Raw genomic sequence first — 27,695 nt, 5'->3', positions numbered from 1 at the left:
CTTCTAATAGTTTTTCTCCATTATCAGGTCTGCATGATGTCAGAGAGACACACATAGCTCTGGCTGTGAGCACGGAAGCTCCGCCCACCAGCTGTCCACACCTACTATTTACAAAGAGCAGCCAATCAGAAGAAAGTTAAAGTAAGGATCCATTGAATGGTTGTACTAAATTCCAGTATAACATAAATAAGGATTATAATATACTCTAGCAAAGGAAAGTTTAAAAAAAAAGTTTAAAATTAGCTTTAGAGGCTGCCTTTAAATGAAAATATAAAATAATACAATGTACAGAAGTGGGATGGATTATCCTGCTTATATTTTGAGGAAAAATTTCTTCCTGTAGAGCAGGTAGGCGATGAGCAGCCACAGTGCAGTCCCCCACAGGCTTTGAAAGAGCCACTCCCAGTGGCTCTGCTGGAAGCGCATTTCCCAGCTGAAAGGGAAGTAGAAGCCCAGGAGAGAGTGGCCAACATACACAAAGATGGAGTTCATCCCTGTGGAAGAGGGGTGGAAAAAAGACAAGTTATTGAACAGGATTTATACAATTTAAAGGATTTTTCCTTGCTTTCCATAATAGCTGAATGACTAAAGTTATGTGCAAAAAGTAAAGGCTTTATTGCAGGGATGCTTTCCAAAAAGCTTTCCAAATGAGCTAATCAGTTTAAACTCTTCTCTGGGAGTCTGGCCAATAATGCAAAAAAATTACTGGAAGAAAAGAGTGAGGACCACAAGTCCAAAACCCAGACTATAATCCCTACAAAGGCTTTCAGGACATTTGTTATATTAGGCTGAAAAATGTTTGTCTTTGCATAATCAGCTAATGAGTTGCCAAACACAATTGTCATTGTAGTCAATATTTTAAACTACGTTCCAGCGTTTGTGAGGTTTTTATTCCAACCAAAGCACATACACCTTTGTAAAGCAGCCTGTCAGTACAAGAAGAAACATACCTGGGTATATGAATGGCTGTCCACCCCACCAGCCCTTGATGTCGACGACAAAGAACATGCCTCCCAGCAGCAGGAAAGACAAACAGCCCATACACATGATATAGGACAACGACCTGAAGAAACAGACCATCGACAACACTTTACTACAACAGCAACATTTTACTTGGCACATTTGGGCATCACTAAAATCTGAGCAGAATGGTGTGAAGAACAGTGTAAACACACTCAGTCCATCAATCCTCTGCTGCAGATAAATAACACCCAGAGTCTGTCCTACAAACAGTGAGGCAGTTTGCTGGACTTGTCTATAGCATCAGCATATGGACCCTTGGCATGTGCCTCATGGAGCTGTGCCAGCTAACCACGTCTCTGTCTGTTCCTAAGTGCAAGAATGCATGATGACATATTATGGCATTTAAAATGGCTCCTTTCTAGAGGCTCCCTGCATTTATTTTTTATTTCTTTATCTCAGCTGAAGCCAAAAACGACTCTTAGCTTGGAGTTAATTACTTTTAGACATCCCGGCAAGGACTTGTACCCAGGAGCTCAATAACCTGTGCATGATGAACTGCCTATAAAAGCCAGGTAGGTAATGGCAAGTGATGCCCCATGTGGAACATCATGAGGAATTTGCTTACACATCACAGATGAAATGGCGTTCTTCCTGCTACAACATTTGAATGATTCACATCACATATAAAGGGAAATGTGGGAGTGGAAACAAATGCACGAGTCATAAAGTAACCGATGTGTGAGGTGGTAACTGTGTCACATTTCATGCAAAATCATTACAAACGTTTACCAAAGTGCTGTGCCTTGTTTTTCTAAAAAGGCTTCTAATAGTTTGGGAGCAGTTAAGACTGCGTTGTGGTTATACAGTTACATTTCCCAGAGTCTGAGCTCTTTCCATCACACAGAGCTGGTAAAACAGTGAGTGAGTGCTTCTGGGGGAGGATGAAGCATTCTTTATTTCGCTGGCCGTAAGGAAGAGTGATCATGTTGGGAGGATGTATAACGGCAACACCTCACACTCCCAACAGCCCGGGTGATTATTTACAGCCGTAGCTGTCGTTAGAGGTAAGTAAACGCGTGTTTTAGCAGCCTTGATTTGTGTCTGTTGGAAATCCCATCCTTTCTTTTTTTGTGAGGAAAAGTGGCTGGATTTAGAGGGTCAGGAAGCACTTACCAAAGGTTTTTATTGACAGGTATAAATCCTCCGTCTCGCGTGCACTTAGAAAGGATGGCTGCGGAGATTCCCTGAGGGTGGAAATGAAACAGATTTCAAATCGATGGAGGGCGATAAAGCAATCTGTATTGGGCTGCTAAAACGTGAGGCAACAGTATCAAGCAGAGTCCACCAGATCAACCGACAATCAGAGAGTTACGTGGACATGGTCCATTAACTTATACACACACACAAAACACTAGACAGGACTGCAAACACACCAAAACAATGAGCTGAAAAACATTAAAACGTGGGTTTGTCACTACAGTAAAACACCACCGAGAGGCATCTACAAAGTCCAACACACTGAGGCCCAGCTGACTCCATGTTCATATTTACTCATGATCTGCTCAACTCTACATCAGTAAGCACTTTCATAGTCTTAACTATCCCCCACCCTCCCTGTATGATTTAGATACATGAAGAAAGATTTTGTGCTGCACAGAGAAACCCAGGACAGCGGATCAGGATCCAAACATGCTCGTTGGGTGGATATCCATCATGTGTATAGATGACAGAATCGATGGTGTGGAAATAGCCTAGCTGGGGCTGGATTGAGTCTCCAGGCTATCCAGGCAGCAGGATGTGGGATGGGGCTGGTATGTGGGGCAATCGCTCAATTTCAATCTCTCACTTCTGGAGCCTGATCGTTGGACTTTAATTAACAGGGGCTGCTGTTTATTATGAGGAAGACACATGGCTGCCTGTGAATATCAGCCTGCCACAGAGATCACAAAACAATAAACCATGGCCTGATGTTTACTGTATCCACACTTTCTGTTTTTCCTGTGCTTAACGCCGACCCAGTTGTCGGGTGCGTGCAGTAATAAGTTTTCTCCTCCTCTGAGGAAACCTGCTAATGTTAAGAGCACATGTCTGAAACAAAAGGCAGCTCGGCTCTGCTTCCTGCCTCCCCCTTTGAGCCGAAATCTTATTAGAAAAGTCAATATCAAGAGCAGGCCAATCGCTAAAACTAATTTTGCTTTCTGTGTTGGTAAGACATACAACCAAAAATAGATTTAACCACTGAGATTAAAAAAATCAAATCAAATATACACGTGCAGAAACGGTGAAACAAATATATGCTGCGCTGATTCTTTATTCCTGTGTCTGTTCCTAAAATCAATAGCGATGGTCTGCTCTCACTGCCAGCCGATGCAATGTGAGAAAATCTATTCTATTGCATTTTTCTATTTCAGCTAACCAGGATTTAAGCTACTCTGTCGAGCCACATCTAAATACTGTACGATCCAGAATATCGCACCTCCAACACTGTAATCTTGAGTAGCATCCGCAGCATCTATCAGCTGGTAAACAATGAGATACAGTGGAAAAAACATTAAAGCCTAATGTTTATTTATGACAGCACGAGCTACTTTGTCACTGTGCGCCGCTGGGAGAAGCTAAATGGATCTAATTTATGTCACCTCCCTCCAGCCACTCATCGCACAATGATAGTCAATAAGATTCAACACCTGGAGACATAATGGAGCTTTGTCCTTTAAGAAGTGAGGTTAATGACGTTAAATTCTCGCAACAGAATTTCAATTGATTCTCACATATACGAGCAGGACTCTGTCACTGAGTTTCTTCCTACTGTCCTTTTGGAAAATACTGTCTGGATGGAAAAACGCTGCTGTTACAGACCTTTAAAACTTCACTGAGATATTGTTTTGGACATATTAGACTACAAAAATAAACAGATTTTACTTGAAAAACCTTATGACATAGTAGTAAATAAAATAAACAATTTCTTTAACACCAGAACCTTCAACGCTGTTTCAACTCATGTGTCAAATAAATAAATAAACGTCTTGCAGTCATACACGTAACACTCTGAAGGAACCTGATACCCAAAGCTGGACAGAAAAGGCACCCAAATATACTGGAACTACAGAACTTCAGACAAGTCTTTCCCTGCTTCTGTGTGTTTTTTCTTTCGCTGCACAGATTTTCCGTCCTGCGCAGCTTGATTTCAAAGGCTGTGCGATGCAGCCAGCTCTTCCAGCTCTATCATCGCTCCAGGTCACAGAGCTGCCGGTTCAGGATGTCTGCCTCCACAGCACGCAGGCTCCTCCTAACCCCGTTTCACAAATGAGCTATATCTCTGGAGCATCACGCTGCACGTACAAAAAAACAGTGGCAAGCACAGTTCAGCGGAGACTAGCCTTCCTACGTGTCTGTCTGTCAGTCTTGCTAGAGCAGACTAGCAGCCTCCTGTCACAGGTTTAGAAATACAAAACAAGCCATCTCCTGTAACACTTGGCTTCTCCCTGGAGGACGCATTCCCCCTCTAAATGAAATGGAGGCCAGCCTGGCTCTTTTTGTGTTTTAAGACCACCCAGAATGAGCATAAATCTCAAACAAATATGACCTTAAAAGCTTTTCAGACAGGCATTACCTTTTTATCCTAGGTTTGAATGCACTTTAATAATTCCTTTCTTAAATCTGCCATGTTTGGTTTGCTTATTGAGACCTCGCTTGCAGCTTCCTAAACTGATCATACTCTTAGAGTAGATGCTTTTATGCTTGCAGCAGACTGTAAGTAATATGCATAACTCTTCCAATCCAAAACCACATGTAAAGCACAGAGAGGCAACGAGACGCAGCGTGTATTCCCCCGAGGGTCCGGATACCCATGTCTGCCCGGAAACACAGCCACACATGGATGTTGTTTAATTGTACTGAGATCACACACATGTCCTCTGCTAAGTCCTGCTAATGAATGACTTCAGCAAGCTACAGTATGACTAATACCCAAGAGGCTGGAAAACACGTTGCAGAATTTACCTGCAAGGTGAAGTGAAACACTGAGACCATAAAAGTGCTCGGCTCTGAGTGAATCACAGGAGCAGGACAGTTATTGGGTGTCTTGGTTTTAAATTAACAACTGATTTTATATTCATTTCCTCCAGCAGCTCTGCTTAAAACCTCCACGTACCAGGATGAGGGTCCACACTAGGAATCGGCACAGGATGTGGACATTCATCTTTTTGTAGAAAATTATAATTTTCCCCGCCTGTGAAAGAAAGAGGCAGAAATAAGTACAGACCCCACAGCCTATTCACTCATCTCTTTAATGAGAAATACCACATAAACACCAACACCCGGTGTGTCGGCGTACTTGCCCTTGGGTAACCAAATAGGCCTGGGATGTGGCTGTCGAAGCCACGTCCCTGACATGGCGGTCACGTTTCTCCTATCCCATGGAGCCAGATGTGGGGTGTTAGTCATCCGCACCCTCTGATTAATTTGGTGATGATGAATATGTTTCAGCTGAGAACATTAGCATGGACCAACACAGAGGAAGCCAGCGGACACCTGGCGTGTCGTCTAAGACTCGCTGACTGAAGGGCTCAGAGCAAACCGCCCACGGGGAATTGAGCAATGTGGTCACTTTTTCATGTTACCTTCCCACAACCCAAATGGTTTTAAGTGCCACTGTCACCATCTGAGACGCAGGTCTGAAGAACAAAAGGGCCTTCCTACTTTCTAACAGCATTTTGTCATTAAAGTAGGGCAGCTGTGCATTTACAGTGAGACAGGAAAACATCTGTCGCATAATCTTTACTGTAGTCACATTGTAGGTTTATATTAACATATTAACACTGAAGAGCATCACTGTCTGCACAATGAAGCCATTAAAACTTTCAGTCTAATCACGTCAAACTGAGTATTTTAAAGTCACATCTTCAGAAGGTTCTGATCATTTCCTGTCTCTAAGATATTTTCAGCCTGCTTTTTGTTTTTGGCAGGAAAGTTTTGTGTTCAGTTGAATTCAATTAAACTTTATTAAAATAGCGCCAAATCACAACAACGGTTGTCTAAAGTGCTTTATATTGTAAGGCAAAGACCATATAATAATACAGAGAAAACTCCAACCATCAGACAACCCCCTGTGAGCAAGCACTTGGTGACTGTGGGAAGGAAAAACTCCCGTTTGACAGGAAGAAATATCAGGCAGAACCACAATCAGGTAGATGGAGCCATAAACCACTAGTTGTGGGTTTATAAGACCTTTTTGAATAAGTGGGCTTATTATTATTATTGCAGTATTTTGTTGTGTACTTTTAATGTTTTATAAACCTGCAGAGACTCTAAAATGTACAGTTTCTATTCAGGATCAAGTCCAGTGGAGGCAAATAAAACTTTAAGGTTTTTTTGCAATGCATTTTGAAAACACAAAACATACATATATTTTTTAGGTTCGAAATCAATTCATGGCAACTATTTTCTCAGTTAACGGTACAGTGGTGCAGTGGTTAGCATTGTCATCTCACAGCGAAGAGATTCTGGGTTTGAAGCCTCAAGCCAGCCGGAGTCTTTCTGTGTGGACTGTACAGATTCTCCCAGCGACTGCATTGGTTCTCTCCAGGCAATCGAGCTTTCTCAAGCAGCCCAAAGACACACGTTAGGTTAACTAGAGATTCTAACTTGGTGTAAATATGAATGCCAGCATTTCACTGTCTCTACATATTAGCCCTGTGATACTGGGTTATGGGTTACAACCTGAACAGGATGCCAGTCTACCAGCTGGGCTGGACTCCAGCAACCACATGACCATGAGTGTTGTCCACATTAAAGAGGACTGGGACATTTAGCTTGTTAATTTTGCAGAAATGAGCTTCCTCCGAAGGGTGGCTGGCCTCTCCCTTAGAGATAGGGTGAGAAGTTCGGCCATCCGGGAGGGGCTCAGAGTAGAGCCGCTGCTGCTCCACATCGAAAGGAGCCAGCTGAGGTGGTTCGGGCATCTGACAAGGATGCCCCCTGGGCGCCTCCTGGGTGAGGTGTTCCAGGCATGTCCCACCGGGAGGAGGCCGCGGGGCAGACCCAGGACACGCTGGAGAGATTATATCTCTCGGCTGGCCTGGGAACGCCTTGGTGTTCCCCCGGATAAGCTGGAGGAGGTGGCTGGGGAGAGGGAGGTCTGGGCCTCTTTGCTTAGGCTGCTGCCCCCGCGACCCAGCCCCGGATAAAGCGGATGAGAATGGATGGATTTTGCAGAGTTTAAAAGCTGATTTAAACAATTTAACCAAAGCTATGTATGGCATAGGTAATTTTACCTAAATGAACAGTGAACAAATACAGATTTGGCATAAAAAAACATATGAGTGGATCTGTCCTGCACTGTATCAACAGTTCAGGCTAGTGGTGGTGCTGTTATCAGGTGTCGGAAATATTTTTGGCACACTCAGTACCCACTGAGCATTCTTCTTCACAGCCAACCTGAGTATTGTTGCCAATCAGTCCATCGCTTTGTGACCACAGTGTACATATCACCTGGTGGGTACACGCAGCATATTATAAAGCTCAAATCATCTCTTAGGTGGTCACTACAGTCTCTATTCAATACAGAACCTTTGGGATGTGGTGGATTGGACAATTGTCAAGATCTGCCTATGCAGGTCACTAAAAATGCAGACACTTGGACTAAACTTAGCAGAAGCAAGCCATTTATTAAGGCTGCGCAAAAAAATACAAAGGCAGGACTAAGACTTTTTTTTTTTTGCCACTCATGCCACTCACTGCATCGTACAGGAGAAACTTGGATCTTACCTGCATCCCTAGAAATCCAATGACAATGGAGTTGATGGTACTCAGAACCCCCTCTGGGTCAAAGGGCTGTGTGGTGCGATACATTTCCTGGAAAAAGCAAAACAAAACCATGCAGTTTATAATTTCACCTACATTGGTTTATAGCAGAAGCATTGTATTGCAATATGTGATGAACATTCCTACTTTGCACGTGGGGTATCTGTACATGTTATCACCAAACATCCACCTATCGATGTATCCCGCTGCACCTCCCGTGCAGTTTGGGTAAAGCCCGTTATCGCCAATTCCACCGGCTCCTAAATACCCTCTGTTATCAAACAAGAGCATAATTATTGTAGCTGTAGTTATTACTAAAAACAATGTTTAATGAAGTGTTTTGTGTTTATATGAAAACACAATACCCAGATGCAGCAGAGAACACTCGGTGTTCTAATACCAAAGGTGATTTTAATATTCTTAAACCCTGTATAGCAGTTGTGTCTCAAGCCACCACACATTCATGTTCAAGGAAGAAAAAACCCAAAACTCAATCAGATGAAAAGACACAGAAGGACTGAGAGGAAAAAGTGCTACAGCTTGAACCCACAGTACTGTAAACGTGATGTCATGCAGGGTCACAGAGAAGGAAAAAACAAAACAAAAGACAAAAAGCAGAAGACACAGAGCGAGGAAGATGGATCCTCTGCCTCCGCTCCTCTTATTGCACATGACAGACTGAGATTGGCTAATTAGGCTCTCTGAAGCATCCACCACGGGCCCATAAATCACAACGGTTCATAACACCTGCAACACAAGGTGCACACTCACACTGTTGCAGCACAAACAGGCCCAACTGGAGATTATCTCAGCTTCGACACATAGGAAATTTATGCTTTTAGCTTAAGTGTACGATGCATTAGTGAGGAGATTTGACCTGAAATGCTATATGACAGTGGGAGTCATGTCCGGACTTACGTGGGGCAGTTGGGGACAGGCATGAGGAAAGTTAAGCACAGCCACAAAGTCTCCAGCAGGATGATGATCAGCCACTGTGGCCAGTAAAGGAGAATATCCTGGACCGGGTTCCACCAGTTATACTGCATCATACATAAAGCACATAATATTTTTGTTTTTAGGTCCAAAACTGTTTCGCTTTTAGGTATTTTTTTAGCATTAAACTAAGTTTTGGGATAGATTGGTCCACTTGAATACACAACAAATTCATAGTAACTAAAGATTTTTTACTCTTCTTGGAGCTTTAGAGATGTCTGTCTGTTAATCTGGACGAATATCTGAGCTCCGCACGTAACGAATGGATGGAACTTGTTGAACTGTTCAACAAAGACTTCCACTGCACTGAACTCACAGGTCCATCGACTCTTGGACTTGTTATTCGTGTGCTTTTTCAGGTTAGACTCCTTTAATTTTTTCTCTTGTGTGTAATGGCTGAAATAACTGAACTTGACAGAACTGCTCACCGCAGTCAGTGGGATTTCTTTCTGGCCCCAGAAAGTCTGCAGGAGAGACAGAACAAAGTAGGTGAAGCCCAGACGCTGCAGCACTCCTGGGATCCTCAGCCAGGACCAGGACACTAGAGCACAGTGAAGAACACACAGCATGAACGCTCACTGTGGCACCTTAATACTGACACACAGTGATTTAAATAACATATGAACTTATAATTCACAAAAAGCACGCATATTAAGTCATTTCTGCAGACACAGGAAATCAAGAATTTTCCCAATTATCCCGACGCCACTATTACTACAACTACTTCTGATAGCAAGTTGATGGACGGCATAAAGGCTGGAGAGAGCTCATGTCAGCCTTCAGGATACGAACATGTCAAGAAAGAGGGTAGCTAATCAAACATTCATCAACAGTTATCTCTCGGTCTCACCAAATTGGGAAGGATAGGACTTGCTGCTGCTGGAGAGAGATTGATGGTAATCTACACATTAGCTAATTGAAAACCTCTTTGCCACGCAAAGTGCCGTAAAAACAATATGATCCCAATCATTGATCCGGACAAATCAAATAAGAGGCGGAAATCTTTTTGTTCGCAGGAAAAGGGGAAGCTCTTACTAATGACATTTTAGTTAAAGATATATGTTACACACCCCTGCAGAGATAATTGACTGTGTCTGTCGCCTGATAAAATTATCACGTCCTACAGGAATGTGCAAAAGTATTGAGCCATTGTTCATTCCTCTATACATATAAGGCAAAAATAGAGTTTGATGTGACAATTTTGACGAGATCGAAAGTCAATATATTTTTTCTACACAGCCTGAACTGTCTTAGGAAAGCTTTCTTCAGATAGTTTTCAGGAGTAGTTCTCCAGGTTTCTTGAAGGACAGTTAAAGCTTTTCTTTGGATGTTGGCTGCCTTTTGTTCTGTTCTCTGTAAAGATGATCCCACACCGCTTCAGTCACGTTGAGGTCTGGGCTCTATGGAGACCTATCCTTGACTAATTGTGTTTCACTGCGTTTTTCTATCCAGGTATCATTTTCCTGTGCTGAGTTGTGTTTGTCATCATTTCCATGCTGAAAAAATGAAGCTGTTGTTAACCAGATATTTTCCAGATGATACTGCATTGTGGATCAAAATCTGATGGTACTTTCCTGCATTCGTAATGTTATCAATTTTGCTAAGATACCCAACAGCACTGGCTGAAATGCAGGCCCAAACCATGACTGAGCCTCCACCGTGTTTAACAGAAGGCTGCTAACAGTCACTGTCGCAGCGCTCTCCTCACACAAATGGGAAGAAATTATGTGTTTCTGTGACAAGTTACAGAACAAAGTAACAAAGATGAAAGATTCGGTTCTTTAATTGTTTGTTAAAGAGCGTAACAAACAAGCATCCCTGGAAATGGTTAGGCACAAGGACTAGACTGAAAATGAGTGAAAAAGCAGTCAATTGTATTGATGACAATACACTATCAGCCTTTAGTGGCTCAGTGGTAACATTAACATGACAGTCTGGCACCCTGGAAGAAAATATAAAGAAATCTAGGATGGTTCAAATCTTTTGCACGGTATTAGAATAAATAATTAAGAATCAAATAGCAGAAAAGAGCAAAATGGGAAAATTTCATGTTTAATAAGAATTATCATTTTAAGTTGAATCCATTTACACAAGAGTTTGAAAGTAAGCTGCAGCAGACTGTAACACAGTTTTTCTCCCACATTTATGCATTTTCTTTGTGTTTGTGTGTAACGGACACCTTTTTTGACGTTCAATACTATTTAACTGAAGCTGTCTGCTTCCAATCTATGAGCACTTTCAGTGATAGATAGACAATATTATAATATGTTGGTAGTCAGCAAAACTGAAAAAGCCACTAAAAAAGTAGGGCAGCCAGAACTTTTCAAAACGACTGGCTTTTTGTGTTCGAACGTCCTCTTAAGGCAACTCGGTGGCAGGGGTTTGAATGAATCAACTCTCACGCCTCACGCATCTCATCCAAATCATATTTTGTATAGTAAGTTTGTATTTATTTCGAGACTACGTCTCGAAATAAATACATTTCAAGGTTTTTAATATGAATCTGCTTTGACCACCTTTTAGGACATCTAACCACGGTAGGGTTTTTGAAATTACTCCTATTTGATGTCAAAGGTTAATACCTCCTTTTCTCTCTTCTGACATTGAAAAGCATTTAACATATTGAGTTAATGTGACTCCATTCTCTTATTAGATCAAGCTCTGCGACTGAGCTGCAGAGGACGTCCTTGGAGACAGAGGGCAAAGCTGCAGTTTATGGTAAAAGTCAGTGTGCTGTTGTGACCAGCTCCAGCAGCAGAGTCTACAGCAGCTGCGTGGAGCTGACGGCTGTAACACTATCTGTTTGTAATTGTCCATTACCACAGCGGTTGTTTTTGCTCTATCTGCCTCTGTTAAACGTCCCCTGGTGCTGGATTTTGAGACTGCACACACAACAACAATATTTTTGTTAACCCAGTTAAGCAGACATCCACCCAGGAAAGTCCATTAGCACCACAGATAGCTAATGTGTGAAGGGCGCCCTTTGCATCCCAGGTGGATGGGGGATTTTCAGCATTATTCCTCTCCTTTAACCCTGACCCAGCCATGAAGTTTGGCTTTTATCTCAAATCAGGAGATCAACCCACTTAACATCTCTGTCGCAGACCAACAAACAAAGAAATTTACTTGACTGTAAAAAAAAAAAGTAGCTATCACATTTGAAAAGCTAAACTCATCATTTCAGTTTCACCTAAAAAAATGAATTCAGCAGCTACTGGTTGCAGTGACGAGTGAAATATCTAGTTACGACATCTGTGTCAAAAGTATTTGATGTTGCTTAATTTACAGGAAATGCACTTTTCCTTCAAGCTTGCACATGAGCGGGTGTATTACCACACAGAAATCCTTGTCCCCACCTGTGCTAATAAACTTGCTTTGCTGTATGCGAGCATATTACTACATGAGCTGGAGTCTGCGTAGTGTAACTGACCTGAAAAAGTACAGAACTATCTATCTATCTACACAGATAGATAGATACACAGATAGATCGATAGATACACACATATGAGGATTTAGTTTGACTGAGAATCAGAATACACAATGTGCACCTACGTGGTCCGTCTTTGGGAGAGTAGTTGAGAAAGCAGAAGCCGAGCAGCAAGAGGACGACTGTTCTCCAGGTGATTTTTCGTAGCAGCTGCAGGCGGCTAACTCCTCTCCTCTGCATGGAACTGAAAGCCAAAACCACTGAGGTCCCAATTACAAACACAAACCTGGAAGACATAACAGGATTATGCCATTCAAACCCACATATGAACTGTGCAAACAAGAAAAGTAGTAAAAGACGTTAAATAGGTCAGGCCCCTTGTGCCAAACCTACCATGGCATGACAAGATCCGCCACAGTTAGACCTGCAACAATTTCAGAAGCATAAAATCAATTAATACCAACAGACCAACACACACTTGATCTCATCAGAGAGTTTACAGTTCTTGCCCTTCCATACACACAAAGACAACAAGATGAATTAAAAACAATGCTCCGTCCTTAAAGCTCTGCTTCTGTCATTAACTTTCCATTTTGAAGAGGCGTGATTAATAAATATTTACACTCCTGTGACAGCAGCAGTCCTGCAGCCAGGCGAAGATTAATCAATCCAGCTCTGAAATCAATGCACCTCTGTACATGTGGCAAAAAAAGCTATTACAAAGTTAAAATTGTGAACACCCATAAACCATTACAGGAATTTTCAAAAAAAAAATTGAAACTGAAATAAAAAACAAAAAAAGAAAGTGTATAAGAATATTTACTTTTTCTTGTTTTAAATACTTTTTCAACCAAAATCTCTACTTCAACCAGAGATGCCTTGCTTAAGAGTACCTCAATACTGGCTATCATAACATTGGAGTGTTACTCATTCCTTCCTCCTCCCTCATCTTCCTCCAGCTGTCATTTAAATCCTCCTCCTCTCCTCCCTGATCATTAACAAGAATAAACATCTATGGATCATGGTGTTGATTTTGCTTGTATGAGAAATGACACCCTGTGTTTTTCTTAACTACATTCATCATAATTAGTGACAACATGTCAGAAAACTCTGCTAACACTATGGGGAGGATTTCGCCGCTGAAGATCAGGCGATTGCTGCATCATCGTTGTGTGCAGGGAGTAAGGTGCGGGCTGTAGGGTACAAGCAACTGATTTAGTTTTCCCTTATGTCAATTCACGTGCATCATGTACTTAACCGTTCCAAGGTGCGTGCTGAAAGAACCAGTAGCCTCCACCACCATAGTTCACAAACACCATCACAGTCAGGGAAAACCTATAAAGACAATACAAGTCGATATCCAGGAAAGAACAAATGAAGAAAATGTGTGAGTGAGGCTGAAAAACTGTCAATAAAAATATATTATTCAAGTGCAATCCTTGATTATAATTAAAAATTAACTTCTGAATTAAAGTTAAAGAGAACACAAGAGGGGCTTTTATTCAGTCTCCCTCCAAATGCAAGGTAATGCAATCTAAGCATTATGAATCACTCAGGAAATGAACGCTTGTCCTCTGGATCTCCTCAAGCAGGAGTGCTGACTAAAGACTTTGCATCTAATATATGATACACTTTATACTTTAGCACTGGCCGAGTCTGCTGAAACACAGCGCACGTGATGGAGTGCTTCACTGAATCATACACTGGAGGGAAAAAGGTGTTTGCGTTGCATGTCAGAAAATGGGCGGTGGGCCACTACACAACACAAACTTGCACGGTAATGCAATGATCTGGGCCAGGCTGAATCTTTTCACCATCTGTAATACGTGAATTTATGTTTTCGTGAGTAATCAAAAAGAGTAATAAAATCATAAGGGGGGGTCGTAACAACATTACGACAACCTTTAAGAAACAGCCTGCCTGATAAGGTGCACTGTATCTACCTCTGCCTCCTCTTGTTTTTCTGCCTAGATTCAATTAAGAGCTGCACTGAAGCCATTACTGCTCTTTTAGCCCCAACCTGCTGATACAAGATTTTAATCGCTCACTATCATCTCAAAAGGGCTATTAAAGCAGAGTAAACCCTGCTGCATGTGTCCATGTTCTCTTCCTCTCTCTCTCTCACACACACGCACACAGGCTATCGTGTAAATTTTGATGAACGCATCCATTAGTTGTCGTGGCAACAAAGACAAAGGTTAAATCGCCAGCCAGATGAGACCCTGTGAAAATTGCAGTAATATCCCAGATTATTGGCCATACTTATAATTAAAATTCCCCGCTGTCCGATTGGAAATGAGACCCCCATCACTTTACATATGCCACACATCTGTGACAATACAGGCTGCTAATTATGATGAGTGCTCAATTAACATAATGTACACTAAGTAACTCTTTGTTTTCTGTTGGATCAAAGTTAATAAGGTGCAGGTTGACACAGCAGGCATTTTCTTTTTTTTTTTGGTTCCTAATCAAGTTTAGGTTGTTAATATGCCTTTGAAGCTCTGCAGTGAACATTTGCCACTTTAGTAATAGACTTAATTCATTTCTGGGAATGAGCAGGAATGATTTATAGCTAACAGATTACAGAGAGACCTGTCTGTTGCAGCACTGACAGCCAGTTATGACTCACTGATAGACACTTATGGACGTCTTTGATTTGAATCATTGTACATGCATTACCAATTAGAGTATCAGCTTAGTACTTTCCCCCCGTTGCTAATGGATAGCTGCAGTCTATCCCTGCACAGTGTTGAGTTACCCACTGTACTGGCCATATCAAGTACACGGACACCCAATCTAGTCATAATAAATTACAACTACAGTTGAAAAGCCAAGGTTCTATTTTTTTGTGGCCAAACATCAGAGCGTATCTGAAACCCAATATGTAGGAAAACTTGGATGTCAGTCAAAATAAGGCACAGAATGAGTCAGCCACCTGCTGTTAAATGCGGCTCACAGTTCTTGGTTTTGCTGTAATAGTTGTTCCGTCAGTTGTATGCTGCTGCTAACTACTGACAGTGCGATTTTCAACGGTGACGAAACTGGTGAAAGGCTTTTAGCAATGTGGCACAAGATTAAAATCCAAATCCTTTTAGAAAAATTAACGTGCGACCATACACCACAGTTCTCTGTATATCATGTCAGGAGAGCCCGAGCAATGATCAGAAAAACCTTTCAGCTGGGAAGAAAAGCTGTTTGGCTTCAGAAATGTCTCAGCATTTATGGCAGATGACTGATGTGTCTGTTCTCTGTAGAAAGCTGTTACTTATCCGGGGGTATGGATCATAAGTCATGGGTCTGAGGAGGCGCACACAGCGTTAATCTTTAGAGCTGAGTCACAGTTTGATTAAGTGTGACGCCAGGTAGGAGCGTTTCCGGTATTACCATTCAGGACGTACGCACCTGTAACCCCGGAGTGACATTTCAGCTAACGAGATTGAGGAGGACTGAGGCAGGAAGTGGAAATGAAGGGAAATAAAACTGAAATGTATCCTCCCCCTGAACTCATACAGATTCTGAAAATGCACTCAAGCGCTTGAGCTCCCAAACTAAATAACAGCATGTTGTATTTTCAGCCCGCCACATATGCTCGGTGATTTTCAGCTGGCTCCTCGTCCAAAAGGAAGCCACAGATGGAGAAGATGCCAATTGTCTGCTGGATGCTGCCTGTGTGCTGCTGGATTTCCTCTCGCTCTTCAGTTTGGCAGGAGATCTATTGCTGGGTGGATGTGTGCTGATATGTTGACTGTATTATTACATCAATTATTTGGCGAGGGGGAGGTCAAAGCCACACCAGCATCCTGTTTCCAGAGAGGCGTGCTTTGTGTCTAGCCCTAGGCCACAATTAAGGCGAGCAGGGAGCCCAGATTCAATCACATGCATCACTCCTGTCCAACAGAAACACACTGTTCCAAACCCAACACACACTGCTATCAGAAACCATGCCCAAAGCTATACCGCCTGATAACAAAAGCTTGAAGGAGCATGTGGCCAGACTGTGACCCCTGTAATTATTCATTATGTCAGGCCTGTAGCTCTTTATGATGCCTCAAACTTCTCTAAAAAGAATTAACATGTGAACGAGCTCCATGTGGTGATAGAGCGATAAACACGAATGACTGTTGAAGGTGAACATACCCTCGGAAAGTATCCAGGGAGAGCAGACGTGTTGGTTTAGCTTTAACAGCACCGTGTGCAGTTTCACTAGCATGTGATTCTTCCTGGAGAAAAAACAGCAGGGAGACAAAATAATGTCAACACTCACTGGGATAAAACACCAGTGTGGGTTACTTACGGGGATTTGACAATTACCAGTGCTTTAAGCTCCATTCATTGTTGCACTTTTAGGGTTAAGGTCGCTTAAGCAGATATTTAAACCCCAAATCAAACTTACATATTTTTCATATCTAGATAGTTTTCTAATCAGCAAAAAAAAAAATCAATAAAGGAAGAAGAAGAAACACTTTTGACATCTAACAAATCATAAAGTTTGATAACACAAATGTTCCAAAAACATGAAGCACAACACTCTTAAGCAGCTTAATGCTCTACTTTATTAACTAGGTGCTAATGCTGTCTGTCTTTGCTTGCTGGCCAGTTAATGTAAAGTGGGCTCATTTCTTTAGATTTTACTTGGGAAATGGGAAAACGGGGGCAGTGTTTTGTTGACCTGTGATAAAATACATGGAAATACAATACATGAGGGATAAACTGCACTATTCCTAACAAGCTTTAAAGTCAGTATTTGGTACGGTCACCGTCATGCTGAAAATTCATTTTCTACATTGATACTTGCATCAGTTTTTACAAGATCCTCAACATCACCGACTGAAATGCAACCCCAAAACATGACACAACCTCCACCTTGTTTTACAGATGGTTATAGATAATCATCTCTGCTGAACTCCTCCAAATATATAAAAAATAAATAAAAACCATGGATTCATCTTTCCATAAGACTTGATGTCCTACCGCAGTATTTTCTCCTTGTTTCACTTTCTTAAGAATTTTCTTAAGAACATGACAGTTTATGTATGTAGCCTTTCAGGCCTGTGACTTCTTCTTTTTTCCAGTTTCTTTACATTTTTAGGGACATCCTGCAGACCGTGCCAAGATGTGCCATGTTTCCAGCTACAAGCTGTTTGGGAATTTACCTCGTCAGTGTAAAAATTCTATTTTATGTCATGTGTTTTTGTGACAGGTTGAAAAAACCTGGATAACTTTTGCTCAAGAGCACTTTTAAAACATTGCAAAAACGTCTGGCTCCTTGGAAGCAAAATATAAAGAACTAAGTGGAGACTTTTGCACACTGTACATAAAATGGCAACACATTTGGCTTTTTATTTGTAGGTAGCAACAGGTAGCAAACTTGTTTAAAAATACTGATAAAGTCAAAGGTTCACTGCTTCCTCATTCACAACTCCTCAAATTCTCTCCGCCCCGCGTCTTCCCCCCCCTCTCACTGTGTGAAAGGCAACATTTCGATGACTCTGGCCTGTTGCCCTCTCAGTTGGATTAGCCTGGCGTGCTGGCCTCCATGCAGCATTTTAAAGAGCCAGAGCAGGAAGACACCCGCGCTAATATGTCGTGATGGATTTGCGTGCCATCCAGACAACATATGGAAGCCAGAGACATTTTGCTTGAAAGAATGAGAGGAGCTATTCATGTTCACCGAAAATACATGGCAGCTCTTGCCATGAAGCCCGATGATTGGACGGATACAACACTGTATCGTTTTCTATGTAAGTCTGCTGTGTAACTGGCTCTGCTAACATTTATATCAATCACTCCATTAGTGTCTCCCAAACGGCTTGATGACTGGAGCCTCAGAGCAATTTTAGAATGCATCTCGGGCTGCATAGCCGGCCAATGATAATGGTGCAGTTTAACTGCTGGATCAAACAATATTTGATTACCAGAAAAAGGTTTCTACATGAAAGAGATTGTGTAGTTACTTTATATTTTGTATTTCAAGAACAGTAGCAAAGATTTACTGTATATTTAAAAAATAATTTGCTTTTTAATTTAAACTCATAATGGACATACTTTGAGCTGTTTATGACTTATTTAATCAAAATATAATCTCATCTGACATAAAAAAAAAAAAATCTAATGTAATATATTTATTAGAAGCAGCATTTAACTTACATTCTCTTCTGAATGCTGTGGGCCTTGGCAGCAAATAGTCTTTATAAATTTTGATGTACAACGCCTCCTGGAAAAAGAAAAACTTTAGGCTGCCCGGTTCTGATGGAAAAGCAATCAGTGCAGGATTCTTGCCGATGATGTAAAAAACACACATGTACCTGCAGATGTAGGGTATCACAACGAATAACAGAGCGATTACAGCCAGCAGGAGTGCTGCCACCAAAATAGCTGGGAAAATAAGTAAAAGGAAATCATTCTGTACCATTCTCTGTCCATGTCAGAAACTTCATACACTACATCTCTATCAGACCAGGATCTGAGTGGGGATAAAAGGGATGACTGCCAGTCCAAACTGTCTGCTATACTAGCCTGTGGACTCCCCTGTGGCTGTCTTTCAGTCAACCAATGTCAAAGGGGATCCCTCAAGTGACAAACAAGAACCTAATGAAAAAGTCTTGGTTGAGCCGCCGAGGAGTAATCACTGCGGGTAATCTAACCCTGCAGGCATGTGAAAATGAAAATGTAAGGCTGTGCTGGAACAAGGATGAGAAAACAATGACTTTGCCAGACTGCCGGAGGGCGGCACAGATAGGAGCAGGGTCAACTTGAGGTTTACAGTACAAGAGGGCACAAACACTGTAGCGAAGATGGATTTTATTTGCCCCCCCAAAAAAGGAATATTCTGTTCTGAGCTCTGAAAGCCACCGATTTGCAAACAAAGGGAGATATTTTACACCTGTAGTACTGATTATAAAACTACCTAGGCTTTATGAAATCTCCACATGGTCTTCTTTCGTCAAAGCACAGGAGAGCAGAGTACACGCAGTGGAAGAACAAACAAAAAGATGCCATTTTAAGCCGAGCTGAATCCACACAAGGACATCCACTCTGAACAAAGAGCGGTCACTTAATCTCCTCGGAAAAGTCATGGCATCTCTGGTGTCCATTCATAAAAACACCACAAAGCTCTCAGCGCATGAACCACATTAGAGCTCAGCCACAGACATGCTCGCTCCATCAGTAACCGTTGGTATAAATAGAAAATGAATGGTAGACACTGAAACAACTGAATTAATTTGAGTTCATTGATGTATAAAAGTCGAACAAAGACTTAATAGGAGTCGATCCTGTAGATTTCCTTGTAAGAATTAAGGGCTCAGCAGGTGACTTGTGGTCTGTGGTGTGATACAGAATACACTACTAACACGATTAAAGGGTGCATCTGATAGCAGCTTCACAGAAACATATGCTTAAAGAAATGATCTCATGCTGCTCTGTGGCCAATCAATCTCAGACACTGAAGTAAACTTTTAAAATTCCCTAGCAGAGCACCTCATACCTTTCTTGAGCTGCTGACCAGACCGTTACTTAAGGTGAACAATTCCTATGGGGAGTTTGTATAATCACCGGTCTGTGGAGCTAATGGAAGCTCATCATACTGTGAGAGGTGCAGTCACACTGACCATAACAGATAATGGCTACTTGGCCTTAAAAGTCTGATCTACAACATAATCTGCAATATTGTTAAGTAGTGTGTGCATTATGGAGAGAGGCGCTTTCAAAATCCCATTACGCCCTAATCCTTCCACACTCCCTAATGTATTACCCACAATGCTCTACGAGCCAGAAGCAGGCCTTCAAAACAAGCAGAAAAGCTTTTCTTTTATCCCTTTTCAAGAAAGCGAGTCTGATCTGATCAATACACATCATGTCCCAAGAGATGGATGAGAACTGCTGCTCAGTGGATGTGGACAAAAGCAGTGATTCTCCTCTTTGCTGACTCAATTAATGGGATCAAAGGCTTGGCTGGAGTTTGCAGACAGGTACCTTTGCTGTCACTGCGCCCTCACAGCCGAATCCTAGCAGTGTCGGTCAGGGATTCAAAACATGGAAATTTGTCCTCATGTATTTTTCAGTAGTGCTGCGTACTTACGCAGATAGGCATTATTTGGTCTTCTATCCACAATGCGAGTGCAGCTGCGATTATTTGCATCTAGGGTGTAAATCCAAATAGAGTAGTGACCACCTTCCTCATACGTTTGACTCCATCTGCATGCAAAAACAGTGAAATAGTCACAAAGTCTTAAAAGCTCCTATTTGATGCCCCGTTAAACTGTTTTCTTTAAAAGCACATTGCTGCTCTCCTGCTGCAGTAGCACAACTATAAAGCTCAGGAGCACCACCTAGTGTCTGAAGGCTTAAAGTGCATGCCCCTGTCTTCTCACCGTCTCCAGTTTCAGGCCCCAAAAAAACATCCCTGTGCAAGACTCGCTCATATTGATCCACTGTTGGGATGACATACTAGCTATCACTTGGAGTGTTTTTTTCAAACTGGGAAAAGTAAATCAATAGCAACACAGGCTGGTTAGAGACCTCAGCATTGATTTAAGAAGACCCAGCCCTTTGAAAGGACATAAAAAGCACAAAGGCTTTTCATGGTGCACCATCTCTTAGAGGTGGCCCCAAAATAGAAAGCTTTGCCCTCCTGTGTGGGATGTTCTGGGTGTTTATACATATTAGATCTGTCCTAACTGTTTAACATCCCAGCTGATTCTTCCCCAGGACATGTGGCTTTCAAGCTTTAATGAGCCCTTTTCATCAATATTGGAATGTCAGGTCTTATTAACCCCAAAACAGCCTGTGATCAATACACTGTGAGGTGGTTTAAGGGAGGGCATAACTCAGGTCCAGAAAATGGGTCAGGGTTACTCCTCCAACCCTGTAAATAATTTCACAGGCTGCTGATGCAATCATGTCACCACACCATATTATATCTTAAAACAAGAGCAATGCATTTTCACAGGCAAACAAGCAAACGAGAGACAACTTGCATATTATTTGTTTTAAGTACCATCTTGAAATGTTTAACTTGTTACCTGCAAAAGGTTGCATTCCTGGTTTGTGATTCCACTTGTACTGTCAGAGTAAATTTGGTGCTGATTATTGCAGATGCATTATTGTTGTTGGGTTTCACTGTGACCAAATGTTGGTACAAACACTGAAAAGCAAAACAAATAAATAATAATTAAATGGGCCTAGCATTAACTTAATAAACATGAATAATTATTTGTTAGTAAAAGACTAATTTGATTTAATGATTTAAAGGAATGTGCAAAAAGGGAAAAATAGTACAATTCAGACAAGCTGGAAAGTCAATATTTAATCTTCCTTTAATCTTCAACACAGTCTGAACTTGTAGCTTCCTTGTAATTTCTTTAAGTAGTCTGTTGGAAGAGTTCTTGAGGCTTCCTGAAGGAAATTCAAAGCTCTTCTTTGGATGTTGGCTGCCTTTTGGTCTTTTCTCTGTCAAGATGATCCCACACTGCTTCAATAACGTTGAGGTCCGAGCTCTGAGGAGGCCAATCCACGACTGCGTGTGGTTTTTCTATCCAGGTACGCTTTTACAGCGCTGACACTGTGTTGGGGATCATTGTCGTGCTGGAAAATGAAACCGTTGCCCATGCGATGCTTTCCACATGGTGCTGCATTGCGGATCAAAATTTGATGATTCTTTTTTGTGGTCATAATTCCATAAATTTTGACAAGACAACACTATCGACTGAAACGCAGGCTCAACTAGGATTTGGACAAAATTTGGATTCATCACTCAGTAAGACCTGTTTCTGTGTAATTTGGCATTCCTTTCCTCTGTTTCTTTTCTTTGATAATTTTTTCTAGACAGCCAGCCTTCCATTAAAACAATTTCTCATAAAACTCCTTCTTCTTCCTTTTCTGTCCCCCACTTGTCCAGTTTCCTTACACTTTTTAAGAACATGGAGCAATATGCCACGTTTCCAGCTAATAGCTCTGGGAATCACCTTGTTGATTTTTATGAGAGGATGCTATTAACAAAGTGCCTAAAGATTAAATTTAAAATTGATTCTTTGTCTGTCTTTGCCTGTGTAGACACAACACTGGTCCATCCCTTGAGTTAAGTGCCTTTTATATGCATGCATGATTCATAGGTCAGTGTTAAGTGGTTTAACAAACAAAACACATTCCTCTGGAATTGGTCAGGACTGAAAAAGAGTGAAAAAGCAGCCAATGTCCAAAGAAAACTTCAGAAGGCCTGGTGATATATTGCTCTAGAACACTTTAAAACATTGCAAGAAAAGTTTGGCTTCCTGGAAGCAAAATATAAAGAAATGACAGGTGGCTCAAAAACAGTTGCACAGTAAAATATAATTAAAGGTTGGATGGTAATATAATGTGCAGAGCAGTGAATTTACAAGCCAAGACGGCCTACGTATAAACAATAGGTCTCCTCATTGACAAACTAAGTTGGGAAACACCCAGTCGTAATTCCTTTCCAAGACTGTATGGAGTGAGTAATAGTGTTACGGTTTTACAGGGCAATCATAGAAAGCTTATTCAATATGAAATTACAGCATGGTTTAGTAATCTAACAATGCACTAAAAAAGCATGGCTGCAAATGAATTTTCAGAAATGAAAAAAATACAAGCCCATACAGAGCCTGCCTAAGCAGGTAGTTTACTTGTAACATCCTCTCGTCTCAGGATTCAAACATTTGACATGAGGAAGCATACTCAAGGTTCAAAGTTCAAAAGGTATCATATGTTCCAGCCTCCATTATGCTGCTGAACAGCAGTGTTAAATTATTCAAGGAACAGCACATACTTGGACTTTAAGCACTAAATATTTCTTACTTTATGCTTGTCTTGTGTTTTCATACAGGTTTATCTGGTTTTACGTATATTCATATGTCTCGTGATGTTTTTATGATGTTCCCTTTACGTTTCCTGATGTCTTTAATAATTCATGGTTGCTTTTTCCAGCAGTAACTGTAGCGCTGTACCCACAGCACATTCCTCTCAGAGACAATCAAGCTCATTTTATAACAAAGGAGAGAAAATCACACATTTCCCTTATGTGAAATTTGACAACAACTTCACAGTGAATTACAATGTTTAACTTTACTGCATCTGTATGTTTGCTAAGATCAGTTTGCGTGACTATAAACTTTTTGAGGAACTGAAAGCGATTTTCCTGCTGATGCTGTGTCTTAATAAAACCACAGTGACGGTGGATATTCTTTACCTTGTAGCAGTAATCTGATGTGTAGGAAGCATGCACTTCTTCAGTCAGCTGGTTATGAAATATGAGCAAAGCCTGATCCATTTTCAGATGAGAGCCTGCATAGATTTAACACAGGCCTGATTTATTAGCTGAGAGTTCTCTTGGACATTATAAAGACAAGATGACAGAACATGGCATCTAATCACTATCACCACTGTGAGCGTGACACTGACTAAATTCCCATACTGACATGTCCATTTGTTGTAATTCAATTCGAACCAGAATTAAGGAGACCGAACAGTGACTTTCACAAGAAGATCAAAAGAGTATAGACAGTACAGTTTTTGCTGCTACTACCAGGACATTTGTGCACAGATGCCTTCACCAGAGCGATCCCCACCCTCCTCACCATTTTCGATGTGTCCTCCGATGCCGCTGGTAAAGAGGATTAACAAAGTTAGACTTGCATGTAGCAGCGTCCTGGACTCCATGTTTCTAGCCGTAACCAGCCTTGTCTACTGCTCATCTTTATAACTCTCACAATATAACCTGTGGTCAAAGGGCAGTATGCATACGTAATTGTTGGTTCCCTTTTCATGTGCTGTTTTGTGCTTACATTTAAGATCACATGTAATCATTGTCATGATTTGACATGAGGGATGCTAAGTAAAATCAGACTAATAATCTGTGAGTTTACAACGGTCACAGGCTATGTATTAATGCCACAGTCAGCAGACACTCTCCGTTTCACCCCAGTCTAATGGTTTTGTTCTAAATCACAGCTAACTAAATGGCTTTAGCAGCGCTCTCATTTCCAGGTCCAGTCAGCTGTTAAATGCTGATCTCCTGTCACATCCTCTCCCTGTTTTCATTCCATTAACCACTTCATTTCTCTGAGCGCTCACAGTGACAGATGAGTTCACCGGGGCAATCTAACAAGAGCGGGTTGTTAACCTTTGACATGAACTCTGGTGAGCTGAAGAGCCAACCTCCTTTTTAAATCTGATGTCAACTGGAGAAAAGACATTAATATCAGCAGGTAATTATTCTTAGGATTAAGTTCATGTTTGATATGTGTGTATAAAAGGTACAGTGTCTTCTCTCTTCACACAGCAAACACTGCTGCACCGGCCTTTGTGCTGAATCGTGCTACAATAGCTGGCCTAATGCATGCCTTGTGCAACAGATGATAGTTTATGATTAAACCCATGCTGATAGGTGGTTGAATAGCTTAGCAGCAGTGAGGATTTTTGCTCAGGCTCCTGCAAGGGCAGCTAGGCGGGGACCATGAATGGATTTATTCCAGTTGCTCTCACTGGCTCCCACAGCAGATTTGCATCTGTGCAACAGGCTGCTGGAGCTGAACCTCCCCTGTGCATGAAAAGCCTCTGCAGACATGGTGAGTACACAACCTTTCTACACTGTCTGCCACATGGAGCTGTTGACATTTCCTCGCTGTCACAGGTAGCACTCTGCTCTACATTATAATATTTCATTGCAGACTGACATTTCAGGTTTTCAAGCTAGATAAATACAATAAAGTGTCATGCATGCTAACATGAGTTTGGAGGAGGAGAGATGTTCACAGCAAGCCACGGTGAGGTTTGTTTGAAGTTTGAGGTTTCAACCAGCGGTAATCGTTTCTGTAGTGCCCATTCATGCCACAGATCGAGCAGATTAGACCGTTGCTATGATACCTGTTGATGTCACTGCTCGGTCTGAGGCTCTGGTCCTGACATCTGTCTGCTCTGCTGGTACATAATTGTGACTGCTCAGCTAGGGACAGAGCGTTCATATGTAGATTGTGCAATAAAATGCTATCTATTTGGACGATGTTATGCAATGTTGACTCTGCAGGGCTGAATGAAATAAATTTCACTTTGAACCTGTGTTGTGACCCTGCATCATGTGTTAGAGGAAAAGACCAACCACCACCACCACCCCCTCTCCACCACCACATGCCTTTGAACCAGCTAGATTTTTAAACTAGGAATGTGGCCTCTCATTGTTTCCAGATGGTTTCCTCTACAACCAATCAGAGTTTGTGTTTGTGAAACTGCCCCTCTCAAATCTGCTGCACTGTTCCCTCTGCTCTGTCCTCACAGGCTGGTAAGGTCCAAGCTCTGACTGAAGAGGAGAGGGCCCACATACTCCCCCTGCTACGCAACGCTCAGTGGGTGGAGGTCGTTGGACGAGATGCTATTTACAAAGAGTTTATTTTCAAAGACTTCAATCAGGTTCTTGCATCATTGTCAAATATCACTTTTAAACTTAAATGACCAATATAACCGCTCTACCTTTTTTATTTTAATTTTTTTATTTCTCCCCCTCCAGGCTTTTGGCTTCATGTCCAGAGTGGCTTTACATGCAGAGAAGTTGGACCATCATCCTGAGTGGTTCAATGTCTATAATAAGGTACGCAAGCCTAATAATATATGAAAATAAGATTACAGCCTATGGGGTGGGGGTTGTTTTCCTGGCACTGTGGACAGCTGGCTTTTGTTACTATAGAAAAGCCCAACACTGGGATCATGAATTAGCTTCGAAATGACCTCTCTTAAATGTCATTTTCGCCTTAAAACAATAAAGAACATGTGTTTTGTTTTTTTTTTTGAATTTAAAAAGTATTATTTATTTTTTTTAACCCAGGGTTAGGGGAAGATGGGATAAGTAATTTTCACCCAAAGCTCTAAAACACCAGATACCTAGTCGACACCAAATGTCAGGTAAACGACTAGCTAGCTGTGAACCGTTTAAAGATGGCAGCTGCAGGTCTCTTCGTCGGGAATTTAACCCGAGCATGAAATTAATTTTAGCATGAAATTGTAATTTAACACAGGTGTTACTAAACGCGTGTCTTGTGTAGGCACGAGCCCTAATTAATGTGATTAATACCACGTGAGTTTCTCATTTCCAAGTCAAAATGGCTTTTGCTAAACTTGCAGTGTTGGACACTCAGGGTGTCGTCTGGTTTTGTCAAAACCTTAAAGGACACTTTCCCAGGGTCTTACCTTGTGCTCATGCTTCACCTGTAATGACTCCATAACAAATGTCGGCAAAGCTCTTTGTCGAGTGGTATTTTGAAGAAAACTCATTCAAATTTGCATTGATTCACCACTTTGTGCATTCTCCTTAACGCAGGTCCAGATAACTCTCAGCACGCATGACTGTGGAGGGCTGTCCCAACGTGACATCTCTTTGGCCACCTTGATTGACCAGGCATCTCTAATGTGAGCAGAATGTCACCGGTCAAGGCAGAGAAAACTAAAGTGCTCTTCACATGGGTTTTTATTTAAAGGGGGGTGGTAATTCTAAGCTTAAGGAAATTTTATAAATTCCAATGGTACATTCATCTTTCTGTCCCAACTATAGGCCCATTCCTGCCAGAGCGCAACGGAGCGATGCTCCGCCAAGTTCTCAACAAGCGAAGAAATAAAATACTGTAATTGAACTAATCTGGCTTAAATTTAAACGTCATTAAAGAATATCTAATGATCCAATAAACCAAACTGTATGGTCAAAGCTATAAAACTGATATTTTCAGCTTATTGCGTATCTGTTTGGAGTTCCCAGTCAAACTTTTTTGGGGGGCAGCATCGTATTTAAATAAATCGTACATACACGATTTACTAAGTGTATGTGTATACAATTAACTTCAAACTGCGCTGAAATTAATACCGGGAACACGTCTGACAGTAACTGTTACATTTGTTTTGCTCCAAATGATGAGGGTGCTAAAGCTTTGGCTGTCACACAACCATAAGGATGGTTAATACAGGCAGCAAGTTCATTTCTTGACAGTGATCTGATGGGTTCGCGATGTTTCAGGGTGTTGGTCAGGTTTCCAATCAGACTGGTCCATCATCACATGACGTGCAGAGAGGAAAACAGTAATGTGCGCATGCAGCACAGTAACTTCATTAACTGGGAGTATGGTCAGGTCCTGACCGTAAATGAGTTTGTGTTCGTCTACACCGTATTGTACCGCAGTCAAGTGAGCCCTCACATACGACGTCACAGTCAAGATAGCCGCACCTAAAATGTTGTTGCACTATTCTTACGCATATTACGGTACGGGTGCCGAATGGCTTAGAAACGCGAGTTTCACGATTTTACTGCTCAATCCACTTCGACTTTTGAAATATTAGCAGTTGATATATAACAAATTACTTTGATTCTCACACTGCACATTAAAAATAACAAAAAATGTTATATATTCTGTAAGAGTTGATAATATATACAAAGCATTGTCTTCTCACTATACTGCACATTTCTGTTCACATACCTTATGCCCAACTAAATAAAAATTGCTGTACTGTA

The 27,695-nt window shown here is 41.5% G+C and overlaps 2 protein-coding genes across 2 annotated transcripts; one reads left to right on the top strand and one right to left on the bottom strand.

Moving 5' to 3' along the window:
• Positions 1-232: 232 nt before the first annotated feature.
• On the bottom strand, positions 233-23,922 carry si:dkey-192p21.6 (uncharacterized protein LOC565246 homolog). The gene is made up of 18 exons (XM_005927062.3): positions 23,785-23,922; positions 23,397-23,491; positions 21,214-21,335; positions 20,271-20,386; positions 18,496-18,565; positions 18,338-18,404; positions 16,328-16,410; positions 13,446-13,522; positions 12,581-12,611; positions 12,313-12,473; positions 9,189-9,301; positions 8,686-8,807; positions 7,915-8,038; positions 7,732-7,818; positions 5,117-5,194; positions 2,137-2,207; positions 951-1,063; positions 233-494 (listed from the first exon to the last, which is right to left on the bottom strand). The coding sequence occupies exons 1-18, from the start codon at positions 23,864-23,866 to the stop codon at positions 313-315; spliced, it is 1,794 nt and encodes a 597-aa protein (XP_005927124.3). The 5' UTR covers positions 23,867-23,922; the 3' UTR covers positions 233-312.
• A 713-nt stretch (positions 23,923-24,635) lies between these two features.
• On the top strand, positions 24,636-27,695 carry pcbd1 (pterin-4 alpha-carbinolamine dehydratase/dimerization cofactor of hepatocyte nuclear factor 1 alpha). The gene is made up of 5 exons (XM_005927063.3): positions 24,636-24,774; positions 25,481-25,612; positions 25,710-25,790; positions 26,517-26,605; positions 26,748-27,695. The coding sequence occupies exons 1-5, from the start codon at positions 24,772-24,774 to the stop codon at positions 26,809-26,811; spliced, it is 369 nt and encodes a 122-aa protein (XP_005927125.1). The 5' UTR covers positions 24,636-24,771; the 3' UTR covers positions 26,812-27,695.

Source organism: Haplochromis burtoni, unplaced genomic scaffold (genome assembly GCF_018398535.1).
Source record: "Haplochromis burtoni strain Fernald_Lab_line unplaced genomic scaffold, NCSU_Asbu1 Contig_96, whole genome shotgun sequence".
NCBI classification, from domain to species: Eukaryota; Metazoa; Chordata; class Actinopteri; order Cichliformes; family Cichlidae; genus Haplochromis; species Haplochromis burtoni.
Note: the sequence above shows the minus strand (reverse complement) of the source record. Positions and strands in the feature narration are given on the sequence as shown.

What these genes read in the sequence shown, in the direction of transcription:
- pcbd1 (XM_005927063.3), top strand. An exon ending in TTTTCAAAGACTTCAATCAG is followed by an intron (nt 25,613 to 25,709) that starts GTTCTTGCATCA and finishes CTCCCCCTCCAG; the next exon opens with GCTTTTGGCTTCATGTCCAG. An exon ending in ATTGACCAGGCATCTCTAAT is followed by an intron (nt 26,606 to 26,747) that starts GTGAGCAGAATG and finishes TCCCAACTATAG; the next exon opens with GCCCATTCCTGCCAGAGCGC.
- si:dkey-192p21.6 (XM_005927062.3), bottom strand. Translation starts at nt 23,866, where the DNA reads ATGGAGTCCAGGACGCTGCTACATGCAAGTCTAACTTTGTTAATCCTC. An exon ending in TCCCTGGATACTTTCCGAGG is followed by an intron (nt 13,523 to 16,327) that starts GTATGTTCACCT and finishes TTGTCTTTATAG; the next exon opens with GTTTTCCCTGACTGTGATGG. An exon ending in CCTGTCCCCAACTGCCCCAC is followed by an intron (nt 8,039 to 8,685) that starts GTAAGTCCGGAC and finishes GTTTGATAACAG; the next exon opens with AGGGTATTTAGGAGCCGGTG.